At 32.9% G+C, this 17,965-nt stretch overlaps 3 protein-coding genes across 6 annotated transcripts; 2 read left to right on the top strand and 1 right to left on the bottom strand.

Moving 5' to 3' along the window:
• Positions 1 to 121: 121 nt before the first annotated feature.
• Positions 122 to 9,272, top strand: LOC128884118 (sialin-like). Its single transcript, XM_054137205.1, has 8 exons — positions 122 to 658; positions 1,581 to 1,804; positions 2,185 to 2,421; positions 2,494 to 2,581; positions 2,645 to 2,865; positions 2,941 to 3,471; positions 3,541 to 3,652; positions 9,083 to 9,272. Exons 1-8 carry the CDS (start codon positions 589 to 591, stop codon positions 9,154 to 9,156), a joined length of 1,557 nt encoding a protein of 518 aa, XP_053993180.1. The 5' UTR covers positions 122 to 588; the 3' UTR covers positions 9,157 to 9,272.
• On the bottom strand, positions 3,659 to 9,076 carry LOC128884109 (uncharacterized). Its single transcript, XM_054137193.1, has 10 exons — positions 8,345 to 9,076; positions 7,851 to 8,072; positions 7,299 to 7,795; positions 7,050 to 7,224; positions 6,641 to 6,976; positions 6,364 to 6,569; positions 6,040 to 6,283; positions 5,503 to 5,733; positions 5,169 to 5,420; positions 3,659 to 5,102 (listed from the first exon to the last, which is right to left on the bottom strand). Exons 1-10 carry the CDS (start codon positions 8,444 to 8,446, stop codon positions 4,875 to 4,877), a joined length of 2,493 nt encoding a protein of 830 aa, XP_053993168.1. The 5' UTR covers positions 8,447 to 9,076; the 3' UTR covers positions 3,659 to 4,874.
• A 424-nt stretch (positions 9,273 to 9,696) lies between the features above and the next one.
• LOC128884152 (ras-related protein Rab-5C) lies at positions 9,697 to 17,650 on the top strand. 4 transcript variants are annotated; one of them, XM_054137263.1, is made up of 6 exons: positions 9,697 to 10,351; positions 13,272 to 13,440; positions 13,551 to 13,702; positions 13,774 to 13,990; positions 14,414 to 14,538; positions 16,947 to 17,650. In XM_054137263.1, the coding sequence occupies exons 2-5, from the start codon at positions 13,278 to 13,280 to the stop codon at positions 14,524 to 14,526; spliced, it is 645 nt and encodes a 214-aa protein (XP_053993238.1). In that variant the 5' UTR covers positions 9,697 to 10,351; positions 13,272 to 13,277; the 3' UTR covers positions 14,527 to 14,538; positions 16,947 to 17,650. The 4 variants fall into 4 exon arrangements, with proteins under 4 accessions (XP_053993238.1, XP_053993265.1, XP_053993248.1 ...); XM_054137290.1 differs by having other exon boundaries at positions 14,414 to 14,560; XM_054137273.1 differs by lacking the exon at positions 9,697 to 10,351 and adding an exon at positions 10,473 to 11,156.
• The last annotated feature ends 315 nt before the right edge of the window (positions 17,651 to 17,965 follow it).

Raw genomic sequence — 17,965 nt, 5'->3', positions numbered from 1 at the left:
ACGTGATAATATCTGTAGCTATTTCTACGATTTTACGTGTCATTCGAAAGCGTTTTTGTTGCTACGCTTTCACACAAATTCATTATAACTTTCATTATCTTCTGCTTTAATTACAGATACTAATGCATTCTGCAAATAATTGTTTCCTTGAAAGATCCTCAACAATATGTTCGATTTCTGTATCCTCATTTTTATATAAAAAAATCTTTTACATGGGTATTTACTGAATCTTCCAAGTGGAGTACAATTGCAGTGGCTATTATACTTTGTTAGTGCGCCGAGCACAATATGAATAAGTGTATACATACAAGAAAGTTTAGGTTGGGTTAGTGAAGTGACGTCAGCGCGCAGCAATTTGCACCACTGGGATGACAAGCAGACGACGGTTTACTTTGTATGCACGTATCGTTAGTAAAATTCAAACGACTATCAGGGAAAATCGAATATAAAATCGAATTCGTGTCGACGCATCTGTGTGACAAATGAATGCGTTATATTTACGCAAAATAAAAAGATAATTTCGATGCATAGAACGACGGACAAGTAACTGTGAATGCTCAGCATTGTGTAAAATAGCGCACAAACAACATGGAAGTGCTAGATCCTAGTGTCTCAAGAGATGACCAGCCGCTCTGCATCAACGATTCCTTGGAAAAAGGTTTGTTTTTGATGATCTATCCTTCTATTTAAGAACTTGATCATTTTCATGGCGCAACATAACTTTGTCCCTTTTCCCCGTTTACGTTCACACCGCTGCTTGCGTAAACGTATATAGAAAGGCATCGTTTAGAAACAAAAGACTGTCGAGCGACTGGCACGATTCTGTCATCTGTCAAAGATCCAGTATGTTTGGTTTTGTTTTTACTGTATCGAAAGATCTTTCGAAGCTGTCAATTTTTTATGGTTATTTTTTTTAAGAACATTTTTAAGAGCGTCGCAATTACACCTGAGACTTTTAATCGTTTGTATGCCATAATAAACAAGTAGGAAGATCTGCGACAAAAAATGATCGGGAATCCATAAATATAATCGAGTGAAATTACGATAACAGATATTGAAAATGAAAAAGAACCAGAGATTATACAATGTATTGTCAGAGGATACATCAGGTTAACAGAAAATAATTTGACACACTGTTAGGAGCTGAGGAGTTCACATGTTCTGTTTGTAATAAGGTGAAAGAGAACAGAATTAATGCTTATGCATAAGTTATTAGAGATAATAAGATTGAATACAACACTCTGTTTTTCTTACTAAATGGAGAATTTTAAAGTATATTAGTAACAAGGTTTCTCGTTTATCTTAACTCCTTGGCTTCAAACATTATTTTGCATTTATATACCAAGCAGTAGCAGTAAACTATGGATTTATGAAACATAAATATGAACAAGAAGCTGATATAGTATTGACCTATTAATCTTTCATTAAACAAAACACTGAGTTATCAATTATCGTATACAAACATTAGAATTCATTCTACTATTCCAGTTTCTGATTAAGAATCGTCAGAGTATAATGCATTATTTAGCAGTCTTACTATATAAAATAATATGTTTACATATCATGTAAATTTTTTCCAGTCACTTTGTCAAATATACCACCAGATACAACATCATGGATAAAAGCAAGGCATACATTGGGTTTTTTAGGATTTCTAGGTTTTGCTCTTGTGTATGCTATGAGAGTAAATTTATCTGTGGCTATTGTTTCAATGGTTAATCAAACAGCAATTCCACATAGCGATGATAATGATACCACTGATGTTTGTCGTGATGAAAATCCCATTAATGGGACATTCATACCAGTGAGTCATTTAATATTTAATGCTTAATATATGTTTTATTATATGAATTAAGTTTAATTACAATATACAAAATTACATTATTAATTGTATATATATAATATATTGATGCAGATCAAATGTCAACATTAGCTGCATCTTCGTTATCAAAGTATTACTCATGCAAATTTATCACTTTTTATATGACCTAAGGATATGAATGTATCATGCATCACATGCCTATATCTTCTGTATTTATCTCTTAGTATATTTGCATTCTACACAGTTCTACTGGGATAAAATATTTTGTCATCTCTCTTCATATTCTGCATAATTCGTAGTATTTATTAATTAATTATTATGTATTAGATTTATTTGTCAAAAATAAATTTTAATTTTTAAAGAGTGCTGGAGAATTTAATTGGGACGAAAAAACACAAGGTTTTATATTAGGTGCCTTCTTCCTGGGCTATGTAATTACAAATGTCCCAGGTGGTAGACTGGCAGAAATTTATGGTGGAAAACTAATTTATGGATTAGGAGTATTTCTAACTGCTGTATTGACTGTAATCAGTCCTTTCGCGGCATACGTAGGTTTAGTACCATTTTTAATTGTGAGAGTAGCAGAAGGATTCACAGAGGTAAATAAAACCTTCCCCACCTTGTAAAGAAAGGAGTAATAACCATTGAAACAAAATTAATTAACTTTGTAGGGTGTTACATTCCCTGCAATGCATAGCATGCTAGCACACTGGGTACCTCCATTGGAGAGAAACAAATTTGCTGGTGTAGTATATGCAGGTAATTACTCTCTCATATTCAATGTACAATATATTTAATTTACCATATTTACTTTTTGTGTAGGTGTCAATTTTGGTACTGTTATATCCTTACCAGTAAGTGGATGGTTATGCTCGTTAGAACTTTGGGGTGGATGGCCTCTCGCATTTTATTTATTTGGAGGGCTTGGCATTGTATGGTATGCATTTTGGCTAATTTTTATATTTGACTCACCCGCGCAACATACAACCATCGACCCTCTCGAAAGGGCATATATCGAGGCTACTGCAGAAAAGACGAATGAGGTTTGTTTCTTGCTACATTAATCGTATATAGACTGTTTTATCTATTTAAATTTACTTTGCTTGTATGAAAAACAGGGCAGTCAGCCGGGAGTTCCTTGGTTATCAGTATTTACATCGCTACCGATGTGGGCGATAGCGATAACGCAATGTGGACAGGCATGGGCGTTTTACACCCTTTTGACAGAATTACCTACGTACATGGACAAAATTTTGCATTACGACGTACAACAGGACGCATTTCTTTCAGCATTGCCTTATTTAAGTTCTTGGATAGTCGGACTCTGCATTTCGAGTTTCGCGGATTTTCTTCTTGCCCGTCAGCTTTTATCTCCTTTAGCATCGTTCAAGTTATGGAACACGGTGGCTTCGTTAGGCCCTAGTCTCAGTTTTGTTGGCGCTATCTGGGCTGGATGCAATCGTTTGACCGTAATGATGATGCTTACCGTCTTAGGGTCCCTGCAAGGTGCAGTTTATGCCGGAAATCAAATGAATCACATTGCTTTGGCACCACAATACGCAGGAACACTTTACGGCCTTACGAATACTGCCGCAAATGTTTGCGGATTCTTGGCACCATATATTATCGGAAGAATGGTTCAAGGACATGTTAGTATTATGAAACGTATACTTTCCGTTATCATTGGGAATAAACTTATCGTAAGTGAATGTTTACAGGAAACGCTGGCTCGTTGGCATACAGTATTTTGGTTGGCAGCGGTAATAAACATGGCAACCAATTGTTTTTACCTGATCTTCGCATCTGCTACAGAACAACCATGGAGTAAAGGTAGAAGTTGATGACAAAACTTTATTAAACACGAAATATTTAATATGGAAAATAATTTATCGTTAGACAACATTGCGCTCAGTTCGTTTTAATTATTGATTATTATGCTATAATATTCGTCAGTTCAGCACAAATTTTTCTTTTAATTTTAAGTTTAATATAGTATCAATTTTTACGTAAATGAATAAGTACCAGCTTACAAAAATTTAATATATCAATTTAGCAATCAAATTAGCAATCAAATGTTAAATTTCCATGCATCAGTATTTGCTATTATATTATCAAAGTATTGAATGTACCTTATATGACATTCCAATGATATTATCTCATGACAATATAACCTTTGCTAATGGTGTCTAATTTTTGGCATTAAAATCGATTCTTTAATTAGTTCGAAACAAAATTAATGCTAGAAATAATTTAATTTATTTTAATCTTATGACATAGTAGTGCAAATTATAGCAAATATTTTTCATATTTATGTAAAAATTTCATATGTAATATAAGTGTAACATGTGACATATACAAGGAGATACGATTCTTAGGCGAAATATACATATTTTTTTTATTTTTTTTCGATAATAATGCAATAAAGTGTGATATATCTTTTATGTACACTTGTTGTCGTGATACAACATATTTTAAATCGGAAAAAATTTACATGTAAAAAATTACACAGACACATATTAACTACTTATTTACATGCAACTGTAATGTTTTCTTAAATGATCAGTATTCATTAGTAAAGTCAATTTACTAAGGATAATGAATATTTCAGTGCATGTAAAGTAAACAAATTGTATTACTACTATAATTCGAAGTACTATACTTTGACTGTAAATTACATATAAAAACGGTTTCATGTAGGTAATACATGTAGGGTATCCTTGTAAAAAAAAATATAAATAAAAATCATAATCAATTACGATTTTTAACATTTTTTTTTTTAATCGGAAATTATCAGATATAATTTTATCGAAAATACCATAGGTAAAATTATAAATTTTTAGATAGTAAAAATATTAGGAAGATTGGATTTGTAAACGATGTAATAAATGAATTTTAATCGAACGGTATACTAGGGTTAATGTATGTACGTACAAGAATAATATAATTTATTTTTCAGTGAGTTGTATAAAAAAGTGTAAGAAATGTGGTCTGAAGTAGGCATTTTTTTTGCAATATTGCTATCAAATTGGTTTGATAATTTAAAAATGCAACGTTAACTCGTGCTTAAATCATCCTTCTTCTTGGCAGTAAGCGCGAAAATCATGTCTCGCATGCGGCTTAAATCCATCAATTCTAGTCTCATTTTCTCGATACTTGCCTCTTTCTCTGCGATATTCTGCTCATATTTATGCACTAATTGCGATAATTGTTGAGTTTCTTGTTGAAGCGCGGAAATATCTTTTTGATTCGATTGAATTTCCGTGTCTTTCAATTCTATTACCTGTTTGATACCAGATATAAGTTAGCGATTCTGTCATATTGACGCGTTAAGTTTGTACAAACCTACCTGATCTCTTTTATTAATTTGATCTTGCATTTTGTGAAGAAGTTTGTTTAACTCGTGATTCTTATTAACCATTTCCGTAGTTCTGGCATCCGCATTTACGCATTCAGTTTCTAACTCTTTTATTTTTTTAGTTAACGCTTCGACCTTATTAGTACTGCTTTCCAGTTTGTGTTTACACTGTGTTAGTAATACATTTAAATGATCGATGTTGGCAGACTTTTCTGTTACTATTTTTTTCAATGCTTCGATTTCCTATAAACGCAATTTTAATTTGAGGTTCCTTGCAAATTTCCGTGTCTACTGTTACTAATTCGTTGAAAAAAAAAACATCAACCTTATTCTTAAAAGCAACTGCTTCTCTACTTTGCTCCTCTACTTTGGCAACTTTTACCGCTAACGTAGACTTTACTCCTTCCAAACATTGCTGTGTATCAAATAGCATTTGATGTAAACGACTCGATTCGGCTACTACTTGCGCAAGTCTATGTTGTAAACTAGTCCCATGATTATTTGCTGCCTCCAAACTGGATTGCATTGCCCGTTCCGCGTGTCTCATCGCTGCTAGCTTTCATATTGGGAACAGAATATATATCAATTACGAAATTGTGTAATGTGTACACAGCTATGCAAAGAAAAACATTTTAAAACCTAACACCTCGGCGGTTTTATGATAAATCAGCAGATGGTATGATAAATTCGTCGTAACTCAGAGCTCCTGAAGGTGGCCTTGAATGCGATTTAGAAACTAAAGCTTTAAATTTCATAATAGTTTTCTTTACGTCATTGGGTGACTAATTTTCTCAAAATTACGTAAATTCGTAGTTTGCTATTTTTTTGTGAAAAGCAAGCATTTATACAGGTAGTATCGTACCTTGTACTCGTACAATTCCATTACCGCTGACGTTGTAATGTCTCCCAGTTGATTAGACTCATAGGCTGTTTCTAGTTTTGCTAGAAACGTATCGAGTCGCTCTTCTTGCGCGAAAGAAAAAAGTGGAGCCATATCGCTATTCGATGTTACGGACATTTTGCTTCCAACATTTACCATACCAGGAGTACTTTGTACTAATATCAGAGGCTCCAATTGCTTCATACATTGCGCCACCGCGAGAACACTTGTTACACAAAAACATAGGACATAATTTGCGTGCAACCGCGAATTTGATATCTGACATATTTCTACATACAAACCTACCATTCTTGAGGAAATCCGACAGTTGGAGTTAATTGCAGAACTTTCTGTTTAATGTCTGCATCGCCAGTAAATAGTGCATGTGCCATTGTCATTTGAATCTGTTTTTTCCCTAGTAACTCGGAATACAATGTTAACCAATTCGAATGATTGGCTGCCAAATCAGCTATCAAAGCTAATATGTGAATGCATAGATTTGTGGTAGGGTTCTGGAAAAGTCCAAGTACAATTACATATGTCGCGAAAGATACTATCGCCATATAATAAGAAAGAGGAATACTTGAATAAAATTTCCTGGAAAATCGTTAGTAGAACAAGTTTCGGAATTCAACATCGGACTCAATAATTTACGTATCGTATTCTCATTTAAGGACTGCATGACTTTTGCTCTAAGCGTCGTAGTTTTAACCATTTCCTGGAATAATTGCATTAATTCCGCTAATCTCGTTTCTGTTTCTAAACTTAATTCTTGTATCTCTTGAATCTCATCATTTTCTGAATTTATAATAAGCATCAAAACGGAAGCATCCAATTCTGCCAAAACTTCGGTAGAGGTTTTCGTGCGTCGCGCGTCAATTACGGTAACCCTTATCAAGCTCAATGCTTTAGAACACACCTAATTAGAAAGAGTTCATTTTCATAGAGTTTTTAATTTAAAAAAAAAATGCAATCTTAAAATGAAGATGTACCTGTTCTACGGGAACCCATGTCATAGCCGTTTTTACGCATAAAGGATACAAGGGTATCAAAGTAGACAATTTTAATTTCACCAGAGACGACAAAAATTCCATTATAATAGCAACACATTCTGGGTCCGCGTTGTCTTCCAATGTAACTAATATATGTTCTACATCTCTGCCATAGCTAATGAGAACAAAAAATTAAATAGCATTCCATATAATACAATATAATTACGACGAAATTATCGAATAACTCACTTTGTGTACGTAAGTAACACGCTATGGGAGTGTTCGTTTTGCGCAACATCGTTAAAAAAGTCTATGACGTGTCTCAGTAGCAGAACATCCTTTTGTTTCATTGCGGTAACGAGATTGGTGAATGTAACAGCAGCAAAATCCAGAATGTTTTTATCCGAAATATTTGTATTCGAGTGCTCTAATATAATCATAAGTTTACAGCATTGCACACTGGTATTAACATTGCAACGTTGCAGTTTTAACAACGTCCGTACAAATGTTTTTGTATTGATTGTCCTCATCAAGGTATAAACTGCCGGAAGATTTTTGTAACAAAGATTTACTAATACACCTAGCGAAAGTGCAATAATATCTTCTTCTTTAGACTGTGTTACCCACTGTGTTAATATAGATATTAAGTAAGGTAAATGAGCTTCTTGCCAAGAAATTCTAATACCATATGTCAGTTCTTGAAGTAATTTTAATACTCTTACTCTTTTCTCGCTCGTTAAATTAGCCTGAAACATTCTCATATGAAAATATATGTATATTTGTATAAGAATGTAAATTTACCTCCAACAACCTGGCCAATATGGGTGCAAATTTGTAAGTATGAATAAGAGCTTGTCTTGCAGCAGCATTACGACAAGCATTTTGTAAAACATCTACAGCACTCCAAATCAAGGTGGTTCTAGATGCCAAAGAATTCATAAGCTCGTGTAGACTAACATAGAATTCTGCTGCCACACTTGTTCCAGGGTCAAATATGCTCAGATCCAAGGACACGCTTATTACCTTTTAAATAGAACTTTTTATTATAATAAGATAATCCTTAACTTATTTAACATAATGATGTCTGACAAAACATTTTTTATTTTAATAGGTTTCTATATACATCGAATCGAGAATAAATTTAATTATTAAGATTTACTATGTAAATAGAAATGGCTGCACTTCTATGATTTCTAACAAATGTAAATAATATACTTCTGTCGTATTAATATAATAACTAACTAAATCAATGACAAACGACGAGGATCGTAACAATATAATTGATCGAAACTTACGCCCAGATTTCGTTGTAATATCGAACCGGTCGTTTCACTTGGATGTTTAGAATATTCTAATACCGCTGATATAAATGTCCTCATAAGCTGGTATTTCTCCATTGTATATATATTTAGTCAATGTCTCGCAAACAATTCTGAAATTTCCTTTGACAAACGGAGATGTCATTAAAACTAATAGAGCAGATCTCTTTCGTCAACTACGATCGTTGTGATCGAAATGTGTTGCCTTTTTCAACAAAAAATATTCGAAAAAGTAAAAAATATGTATATGCAACGCATATACAACATAAACTGTTCTTATCGGTGCATTCTGGTGGTGGTCCACGTGCGTTATTTTGACGTGTAGAAATGCATTCGCGAGATTGAGAATAAAAAGTATCGTTTCAAGGAATACCGGTATTTGGCGGCCATTCGTAAAACTTACTTTCAAATTTGACCAATTAAAAACGCGATAGAAAGTGCCGTTAATTATATGGTACGAACAAATCTCATGTTTATTAAACTTCTGTTCTAGATATAATGTTAAATTCATAAAAGATAAATTGACGTTCATAAGAGATTGTTTATGTACAATATTATTGATAAATGGACGGTTAGTTACATTACTAACTAGTATCGTTCGCCTTGTCAAAGATGCATGTGTGTAAATAGTAACCAGCTATTTTACAATTCTATTTGCAACATAGAATAAAAAGATTAAATAATGTACTAAACAAAGTAATCGTCTAACTTTAGGGGGAATATTTTCGAGCATGGGTCTCACAATGCATCCCTGGTCGGAGTGGCGAGTGAACGGAGCGGACCAATAGGATTCCGATTACCATACTATGTTAATCGAAAACGTGGAATTGAGTAAACGGACCAAATGAATTGTAATAATTATTTATATAAATAAAGAGAACTATTTTTTTAATTATTTATTCGACACCCTGTTGGTTTGGATATTTTTCATTTTCTAAGGATGACCCGGTGCAAAGAAAATGATTCGCTAGAGTGACATGTAAAACTATGTTTCGATCTACCATGCGTTAAACTTTCTAACTAGGATCATCGCGGACCAATGAGAATTCTCCAAAATCACATGATTTTGTTTACACGATTCCACCTCTTCAATATAGAATACATGTTTTTAACAAAATATAAAACAATATAAACTTTAAACGATATCATTTCTATCCGAGTCACGAGATAAAAAAACGATGTAAAACGTATTACTGATCGATTCGAAAATTAGTATCGTTCGAAAACAATGCCATTGGTCGATAGCGACACCGTTCTCTGATCGTTCTCATCGAAATGCGCCATTTCCGTCTCGAGGAAAAAGAAAACGACATTGAAGAAAGGTACTCTCGAAGGATCTTCCGAGATAGAAATCGGTTCGTCGTTTCTTTGCGATTTCACGAACAATATAACTGGTAATCGAGTGATCTGTCGATGAACGGGTAAACGTTATCGTGCGCGTGATTAAGAGGTTCGACATTGTAAATGAAAGTGTCGCAGCACCGTGTGTACAGTGTACGTGATACGAGTCTCAATCTCGATCCGTTTTAGTGCGATAGAATTATTCGTTTCGAGGATTTGGCTACATTAGGTTAGAGAAACACCGAAATACCGTCCGGTTAATCGGGGAAGTGTCGTTCGTAAGAACTGTTGGTTTGCGAGAAGTGGCAAAAGTATATAATTCTCGAACGAAAAAAAAAAGGGGAGTGTGAATAAACCAACGAGATTCTCGAAATCGTGTGTCTAGCTGTGTGTACCAGCCGGAGCTGTCATAAATGTACACATTCTATATAGATTGCACGATCTATGCTCGGTTAGTGGGCCGATTTACTGGAGACAAGTGATCGTGTCTGACGCGCGGCAGTGAATTGACATTAATCATCGTCGCGCGGTGTTGTGCACCCATCGACCATCTAAAGAACTTAGTGCCGCATTTCTATCCGACAGCGAGTTTCCTCACGCAGCAGTTTAAGCACCGAAGATTCGAGTTTTTCATTTTGCCAGGTGGTCCTTACCCTTACTACCACCGAAACGCATTTTTTATGTTCTATTCTTTTTTCTGCTATCACTCGTTGTGCGCGAAAAGAGTTACATGTTTACGAACGGTGTCATATGCGACAAAGACGCAGAATGTGTGCTTGATAACGTATCTGCATTATTCGTCTATTTGACGTGTATCCAATCGCATGGACGTCGATAAGATCATGTTTATTCTAAGTACACCATTTTCTTTTTTTTTTTTTAGTCTGTGCCTTTTCTCCTGTCGCTCTTTCAGTTGATAAGTTTTTTTTGGCTTCCCAAAGGATTCGATATTTCAGATATTGCTGACGTTTCACGGGCGGTGACAAGTAGTCGGAGCCCGTAACTATTGTGGCGCATCGCTTACTCCCTTTATTCGTCTCTCTTCCTCTCTCTCTCTCTTGCTACGTTTACCAGAAGGAGAGAGAAAGAATGTGAACGGGCGGGTGAGAAAGCGAGAAAAAGATAGAACGAGGAACGAGTGAAAGAAGGAAAGCTTGTGAACGAATAAACTGAATGAGAAAGAGAGAGTATATTTTAACAGAGTAACGGAATGAAAGGAAAGAGGACAGAGTTACCGAGCGAGTAGAAGAGAGGAAGAGTACCATATACGTATGCGACGAAGAAAGAGAATGACAGAATTCGCGCGCGCGTACAGAGTACTCTATCCGTCCTTATCGGTTTCTTCCTTTCGCAGTCTTTATGCACCGCTTTAACGGTTTCTCGTGATTTTTCGATAATGCCATTTCGCCGAAGGTTATGAGGTATTGGTTACATAGATAACTTTCGGGTGAGTTTTTTCGCAATATGAAACTTCGATACAGCTTTGCTTTGTCGTAAGTGTGCGTAAGGTTGGCGATTGTGTGTGTACGTCGTTGCTTTTCATTCGGTCTCATCCTTACGGGCGTTTTTACTTTACCGGCTATTATTGAATATTACCAAAGGGCCAGGATTGTTATCGCTTAAAATCCTCCTGATTTATGCATTTCTCGAGGTTTCGAGATGCCTCGTGTCCAAAAATGCAAAAAAACCGGTTATAAAATTCAAGATGTGTGATTATTGACCTCTTGGAAGAATATTTTTGAAGGATACACATGGTTTAAACGATTGTGTTTGTGTCACCATAGGTGTACTGTGATAACATGGATAAAATCATTTGAATCAGGTGTATCCTTTAGAGGCATTCTTTTTAAAAGCCAATGAGCATAAATATTGGCATAGAACAATTCTTGGAATAATTATTATAATTCTTGCATATATTATCAAGTTTATCATATATCAAAAAGAATATAAGCCTTTGAGTCTATACTATAGAACTAGCGAGAAGATCTGTTGGATAGAATGAAGGATCTGTTGAATTGCTACGCGATTGGGAGCAGCACATGAAAGACTCGAGTAGTCAAAACTGCATACCTCTCTATCTTACCTCCCAAAACAAGGTTTGCTCGACTCGTTTGGTTATGTTATATGTGGAAAGAGAATGCAAAAGAAGAATGCTTTCTCCGGTTTACAAATGATCCCTTCTATGCTATTCTAGATCTACATCCAGCATTTCTAAGAACTCTGCAGATTCTGATGGAATGAACTTTTGTATTATTTTCGTTTTCAATAATGTTACTTTTATCTTTTTTATTTTTTAATCATTTTAAATCAGTGTTCAAAGTTAGCTCCGCGAGCTTTGAATTACGACGAATTTACGACACGCGCATCACGTGGCCCCGTGCATTACTTGAATTCGTTTCCATTGACTGAAAAAAAAATATGAGAAAGTTTAATGCGATTTAAACAGATATTAACTTGTTAATCGTACCCAAATGGGCGCAGTTTGAACCTGTTTTCGACCTGGTTGCCCCAAGTTACGCGATTCCGTGATCGCCTTGAAGTTGCTGCGATTAGTCACTGTATTACCGATGCTCACTATTCGCTCATTTCTTGTTAAAACGGGCTTACATTATCACTTAGACGGTCTGAGTTTTATCAGACCTTAGTATTATCGCAAAGCAACGTTAAACTGTTGGATTCTCTATAACTCGCTATGCGAACTAATTGAATAATGTAATTAACAGGAACCCTGTTCTAATGGGTTAAATAGTATTCGTTACTTTTTTTTCAGTTGGTTTTACATACAGTACTTTTCATATGTGAGTTACAGAATTTAATACGTCAAGCAAACAATGTAATTTTTGCACTCACCATTTATCAAATCCAATGCTTATTTTTATTTCGTTAAGATAAATAATCATTCGTACCCCTTGTAAACTGGCAATCAAATATGATTTAAGCATGGCTACTTCATTTTATTTGTCATTTTTTTTTTTTTTTAAATATACCTAGAAATATATATGTTAAGTTTTCCCGTTACAAAATATGCTGTTACTGTTAATAAATCATTGTAAGAATTGTTACCGTATCGTAACATATGCTTTAAAATATACTCTTCTATATATTTGATACTATTTACTTTATTATATTTTCTGTAGGTTATAAAATGAAGGTAGCAATTTTTGTCTGCATAGGTTAGTGTCATTCGTTAATTTCCATACGAATAAAACGTATATATCGAAATACTTACAGTTCGCGAAAACAATTCATAATTCTTTATGCATGCTTATCAATCCATTATATTTGAGTTAAAACATTTAGTTAAATGTTGATTGCTATGTACGTAAATCAGAGCCTTATCTATTATGCATGGAGTTTCAGTATAAATAGACGTTTATCTTCCGATTTGGAGATTTAAACGAAAAATGCAAAGTGTGAACTATTTAATATTCTTTGCATAAATATTCATGTATTTTTTTAATATTAGTTTTCATAAGTAACTTTTTTAAATCAGATAATATTATTTAATTGTAGTAAGAATTTAAGCATTTCTGCAAAAACTAACAATCTTTCTTGTACTTAGGTGATCATGGCTAATCGGGGTACAGCCCAGAGGCCAAATGGTTCGACTCAAGGGAAGATTTGTCAGTTTAAGCTGGTGCTGCTTGGAGAATCTGCAGTTGGAAAGTCAAGCCTTGTTTTGAGGTTTGTTAAAGGACAGTTCCATGAGTATCAAGAAAGTACTATTGGAGGTAAGAAATCTTGCTCTAAGATATGGTTGTGGTCTCCAAAGGGTTAATCTAATATACATTCAAATAATTTTGTATTTGAAATTGTTTTATTCTTATGTTAATCTTTGTAGCTGCATTTTTAACACAAACAGTATGTTTGGATGACACAACTGTCAAATTTGAGATTTGGGACACAGCAGGACAGGAGCGTTATCACAGTCTTGCACCAATGTATTATCGAGGTGCACAGGCTGCTATTGTTGTGTATGATATAACAAATCAGGTAAGTAAACATTATGGAAACCGAATATATATCTTTTTTTTAATTGGGGAATTTCTGAATTGAAACTACAGGACACATTTGTACGTGCCCAAACGTGGGTGAAGGAATTGCAACGACAAGCCAGTCCAAGCATAGTTATAGCATTAGCTGGGAATAAAGCGGATCTTGCTAATAAAAGAGTTGTAGAATTTGATGAAGCTCAATCATACGCGGATGAAAATGGTCTTCTTTTTATGGAAACTTCAGCAAAAACAGCAATGAATGTTAATGATATATTCCTGGCAATCGGTAAGATAATTCTTTATCATTAGCGCTTCGTATATGACGATTTATGGAAGACTTGCCCCCAGGTTTAGTGAACCATCTTTCTTGTAAGACGAGTTTCATTCAATTAAATAATAATAATTGAAAATGTGTCTTCTGTAGTGCTGTTAGCAAACATACCTCTACTTTGTAAAAGATCTAATAATTTTTTAATATTTATTGAGATAATATGTGTTCATATCATATTTTCTATGGTATATGTAACATGATAACAGATGCTATTTCATAACCAGATGCTCCTTTGACATTGCCCAGATAAAACCACAGATATAATTGTTTTTGAAATTTTCACGATTTATATAATCTTTTTAAGAGAATCTCTTAATGGATGTTAATAAATATATATAAAAATTGATAACATAAAATGTGTTTTTCGATCCGTTACAGCTAAGAAACTTCCAAAGAACGAGCAATCGGGAAGCGCAAGTACAAGTGGGCAAGGTCGTCGATTAGTCGAGACAGAAGGACAAAAGGCAGCAACTGGCAATTGTTGCAAGTGATTATCCAAATCTGTACGTGTCAAATATTACGTTGGTATATATTTTTATATTAGTTAAAATTTGTCACGTTTGTGATCAACAATGGTGGGAAACATAATAACATTTAAGGAGTCACAAAATAATTGATATACGCAGATATGTTATGAGTCTAACGTTCAGTATAATAATACATTATGTCTACGTATTTTTATAATGCAACAATGTATAAGGAGAAGGGACCGATGGTCTTGCAATGACAACAGATTTGATATTAAGTAGGTTAAAAATTTGCAATTCATGGCTATTTCATGCAAAATTTTGTATTAGTATTATGAAATATCTGAGTAGATATTGCTGTAGTATATTTCTTGTTACGTTTAATATTTTTATTGCATGTACTCCTGATTTATTTCGATCATTATATTTATTAAATAAGTGAACAAAGGACACGCGAATATCAAAAGTTGGATCAGTGTTCTTTTTTAAAATCTGTATTTGATGTATAAAATAATTGATACTTCAGAGGGAAAAAAGAATTATGCATAAACAAATTTTTTTTATAAATATATACTGCGAATTTATGTTCGACGTTACCAGAAAAGAAAGGATTTTTTTCACTAATTAATGAAATTTCTTATATAAACGAAATATAAACACGTTTGTCTATTTGCAAATTTGTTTACAGATTTGTTTTTGCACAGTCTTATAATGAATTTATCAATTCCCAATGTTTTGGCATTTAATAGAGTGCTTTTTTCAAAGAAAATAATAATTATTTATATAAGACTTTCCTTGGATAATTATTGTATTTCACATAGCTTGGACTAACTATCGCAGTAAATAATAATGCACAGTCTAAGGATTTTATATTTTCTTTGTTATTTGTAAACCTTTAATATGACTCTTTATTCTATACTTTTCTTTGATCACTTGTGTGATTGTTGCAAAATGTTTGTCATACATCTACAGTTGAATTTGTAGCAAATACCTTCTCTGTTTTATATGTTATATGTTGAAATTTGCAGGATTCTGCCGCAAGGTAGTGATGCTTGTATTGTGCTTACAAATATTATAACTCTTCTTATTACTTTTATTTTTTTTTTAATTTTCATTCAATTAATATCTACATAACACTTATTTTTATAATATGAATTATACAGTTCTATATTCAATGCAAGAGAGTAAACAATCCTTGTAATATATTCACAACCTTGTTACTGTAAATCTTAAAGTGACATTAAAGGAAACGTTAATTTCTTACTCAACAGTTGAGTCTATTAATTCAATGAATGCAGCTGTAAATACTTCGACAAACACCTTTATCTGAACAGTGTATAATTTAATATAAATATATTTCGTACATTTTTTCATTATTTTATACATTTCACCTTTTGCAGTTGTTATTAATATTCTATTAGTGCTACTCGTTGTTTAAAAGCATTACTTTTAGATAGTACATTTCGTAAATATTCCCATGTTGCAGAGTAGTTTTGCATTTCTATTGGTTTATAGTTAGAGGTTAATTAAAATCGAAATGTACAAACATGCTTTTCGTTACACTTGTTTATTTTGTATTTAAACGTAAGCGCTGAGGTTAAAACAAACTATTGTTTACAAGACATATTTGAATGTAATGTACAATTAGTTACCACAGGTTTTCGAATGACAAAGGATAATTAAACGATACAAGTTCCTATTATTATACTGAAATATAAAAGTGTTGTCTCTTTTTACAAATGCATATTAGTTTTGTTTCAAACGCACCTTTAGGTAAGTCAACAGTCTCTATTGTCTAAGTATGATCACGAGTATTGTGATTAAAACATTTCGTTAAGCAGTATTTTATATATACGTATATATATATATATCGTGTATATATGTCATTATAACATCAATTTTTCACTAATTTAACACTATGAAATTATTAAAGTTGTAACAGTCGATACATGTCAAATTGGGAACTAAAATCAAATAAGTAATTATCACATTCAATACAGTTTCTTTAATAGGTTTCAAATAGGCGGGTATTTGTACACGAGATAACTTTAAACAAAGTTTTTTATCGAAGTAATAAAAGATTATTTTCGAAAAGTCACGAAGTAATTTAAACGAAATTACTGTATTGCGTTAAGTTAATTTTGTACTGAAAATATAATTCTTTGATTTAAAATTATGACTTTAATACTGTATAATTGTACATATCGAATAAAAGACGCGTATTATACGTTTTCCATTTTTATTTCTCGATAAGAACACATAGTTAAAAGTTTGAGATATTGGTTACAGTTGATGTCATCATGTAAATTTGTAGAATATAATGTGCCTTGTTCTGCAACGGGTACTATATACGTTAATTAAAAGAAAATATATCATTATTGTTTTTTTCGATACATTTTATTAACGAAGCATTGTAGGAGACACACTCTACTTTTTGTTTACAGATATGTACCATAATCAACAAATATAAGTACACAATGAGTGTGTCCACAATGAATTTGAATGGAATATGAAACAATGGGAAAATGCCACTATATTGGAATGGGAGGTAAACTGTGCAGGACGAACATTTTGCCTGAGTGATTAACTAAAAAAAAAATGCGTGTATCACGTTGCATTCGACGATATATTATCTATTTTGAGTATCAGATCTATCGAAATGAGAGAAAGAAAGGGAGAGAGTGAGACATTATGGTGAAGCTCCCATTTGTAATTCTAGTAGTAATGGGCGATGTTCGTTATAAATATATATATATAAATATATAAATACGATTATACTATAAATCATATACAATAAATATGATTTATATAATAAGTAATGTTAATGGTAATAAGTAATAATGATAATATTAATGGTAAATAATAATAACACGATAAATAATAATAACGTTAATATTAGTAACTATAATATACATTTAAAATATACAATGTACGATGAACTTTTGGCACGCGAAACGTCTTGTAAGATAGTAGGCCATTCCTGCTGCTATAATTACCTATGTATTTACTTTCTTAGTTTGTAAACATGTATAACAAATTCTTGCTCCGAAATATATTGTATATTAATTTTATTCGATAATTCACGATAAATTATAGATAATTACACAAGAAGAAAAAAAATAATAAACTTGTGAATATTACTAACGATTTCGTCGCATTCATACACAGTTATTTATCATTTTATAAATAAGGTCTGTTGTTGCAATGAAAGGAGCAGTTAAATCTGAATAAAATAGTAGCTTTACAAAATGATAGCTTAATTTAAGTGCATTGTTCGAATTCATTTATTCGATCTAATCTTAATTTGTTTGAGACATTCTATAATGTTAAATGTTTATTTCCACGCTGTAATTTAAGCGGAAGTACGTGGAATAAATGATCCAAAAATACGTTCCAATTATTGAATCTTTACTTCTTTTCATAATGTAAATAGTGTTATTATTAAGATGGTTCTTTTGTAACT

This window comes from Hylaeus volcanicus, chromosome 1 (genome assembly GCF_026283585.1).
Source record: "Hylaeus volcanicus isolate JK05 chromosome 1, UHH_iyHylVolc1.0_haploid, whole genome shotgun sequence".
Classification (NCBI taxonomy): Eukaryota; Metazoa; Arthropoda; class Insecta; order Hymenoptera; family Colletidae; genus Hylaeus; species Hylaeus volcanicus.
Note: the sequence above shows the minus strand (reverse complement) of the source record. Positions and strands in the feature narration are given on the sequence as shown.

Bases quoted from the DNA above. Each gene is read 5' to 3' on its own strand.
- LOC128884152 (XM_054137263.1), top strand. From the start codon at position 13,278: ATGGCTAATCGGGGTACAGCCCAGAGGCCAAATGGTTCGACTCAAGGG. The intron at 13,441-13,550 runs GTAAGAAATCTT...TAATCTTTGTAG, and splicing joins TCAAGAAAGTACTATTGGAG to CTGCATTTTTAACACAAACA. The intron at 13,991-14,413 runs GTAAGATAATTC...GATCCGTTACAG, and splicing joins TGATATATTCCTGGCAATCG to CTAAGAAACTTCCAAAGAAC.
- LOC128884118 (XM_054137205.1), top strand. From the start codon at position 589: ATGGAAGTGCTAGATCCTAGTGTCTCAAGAGATGACCAGCCGCTCTGC. The intron at 2,866-2,940 runs GTTTGTTTCTTG...TATGAAAAACAG, and splicing joins CTGCAGAAAAGACGAATGAG to GGCAGTCAGCCGGGAGTTCC. The intron at 3,472-3,540 runs GTTAGTATTATG...GAATGTTTACAG, and splicing joins GAAGAATGGTTCAAGGACAT to GAAACGCTGGCTCGTTGGCA.
- LOC128884109 (XM_054137193.1), bottom strand. From the start codon at position 8,446: ATGGAGAAATACCAGCTTATGAGGACATTTATATCAGCGGTATTAGAA. The intron at 8,073-8,344 runs GTAAGTTTCGAT...TCTATTTAAAAG, and splicing joins TATTACAACGAAATCTGGGC to GTAATAAGCGTGTCCTTGGA. The intron at 5,103-5,168 runs GTAGGTTTGTAC...GGTATCAAACAG, and splicing joins AAATTAATAAAAGAGATCAG to GTAATAGAATTGAAAGACAC.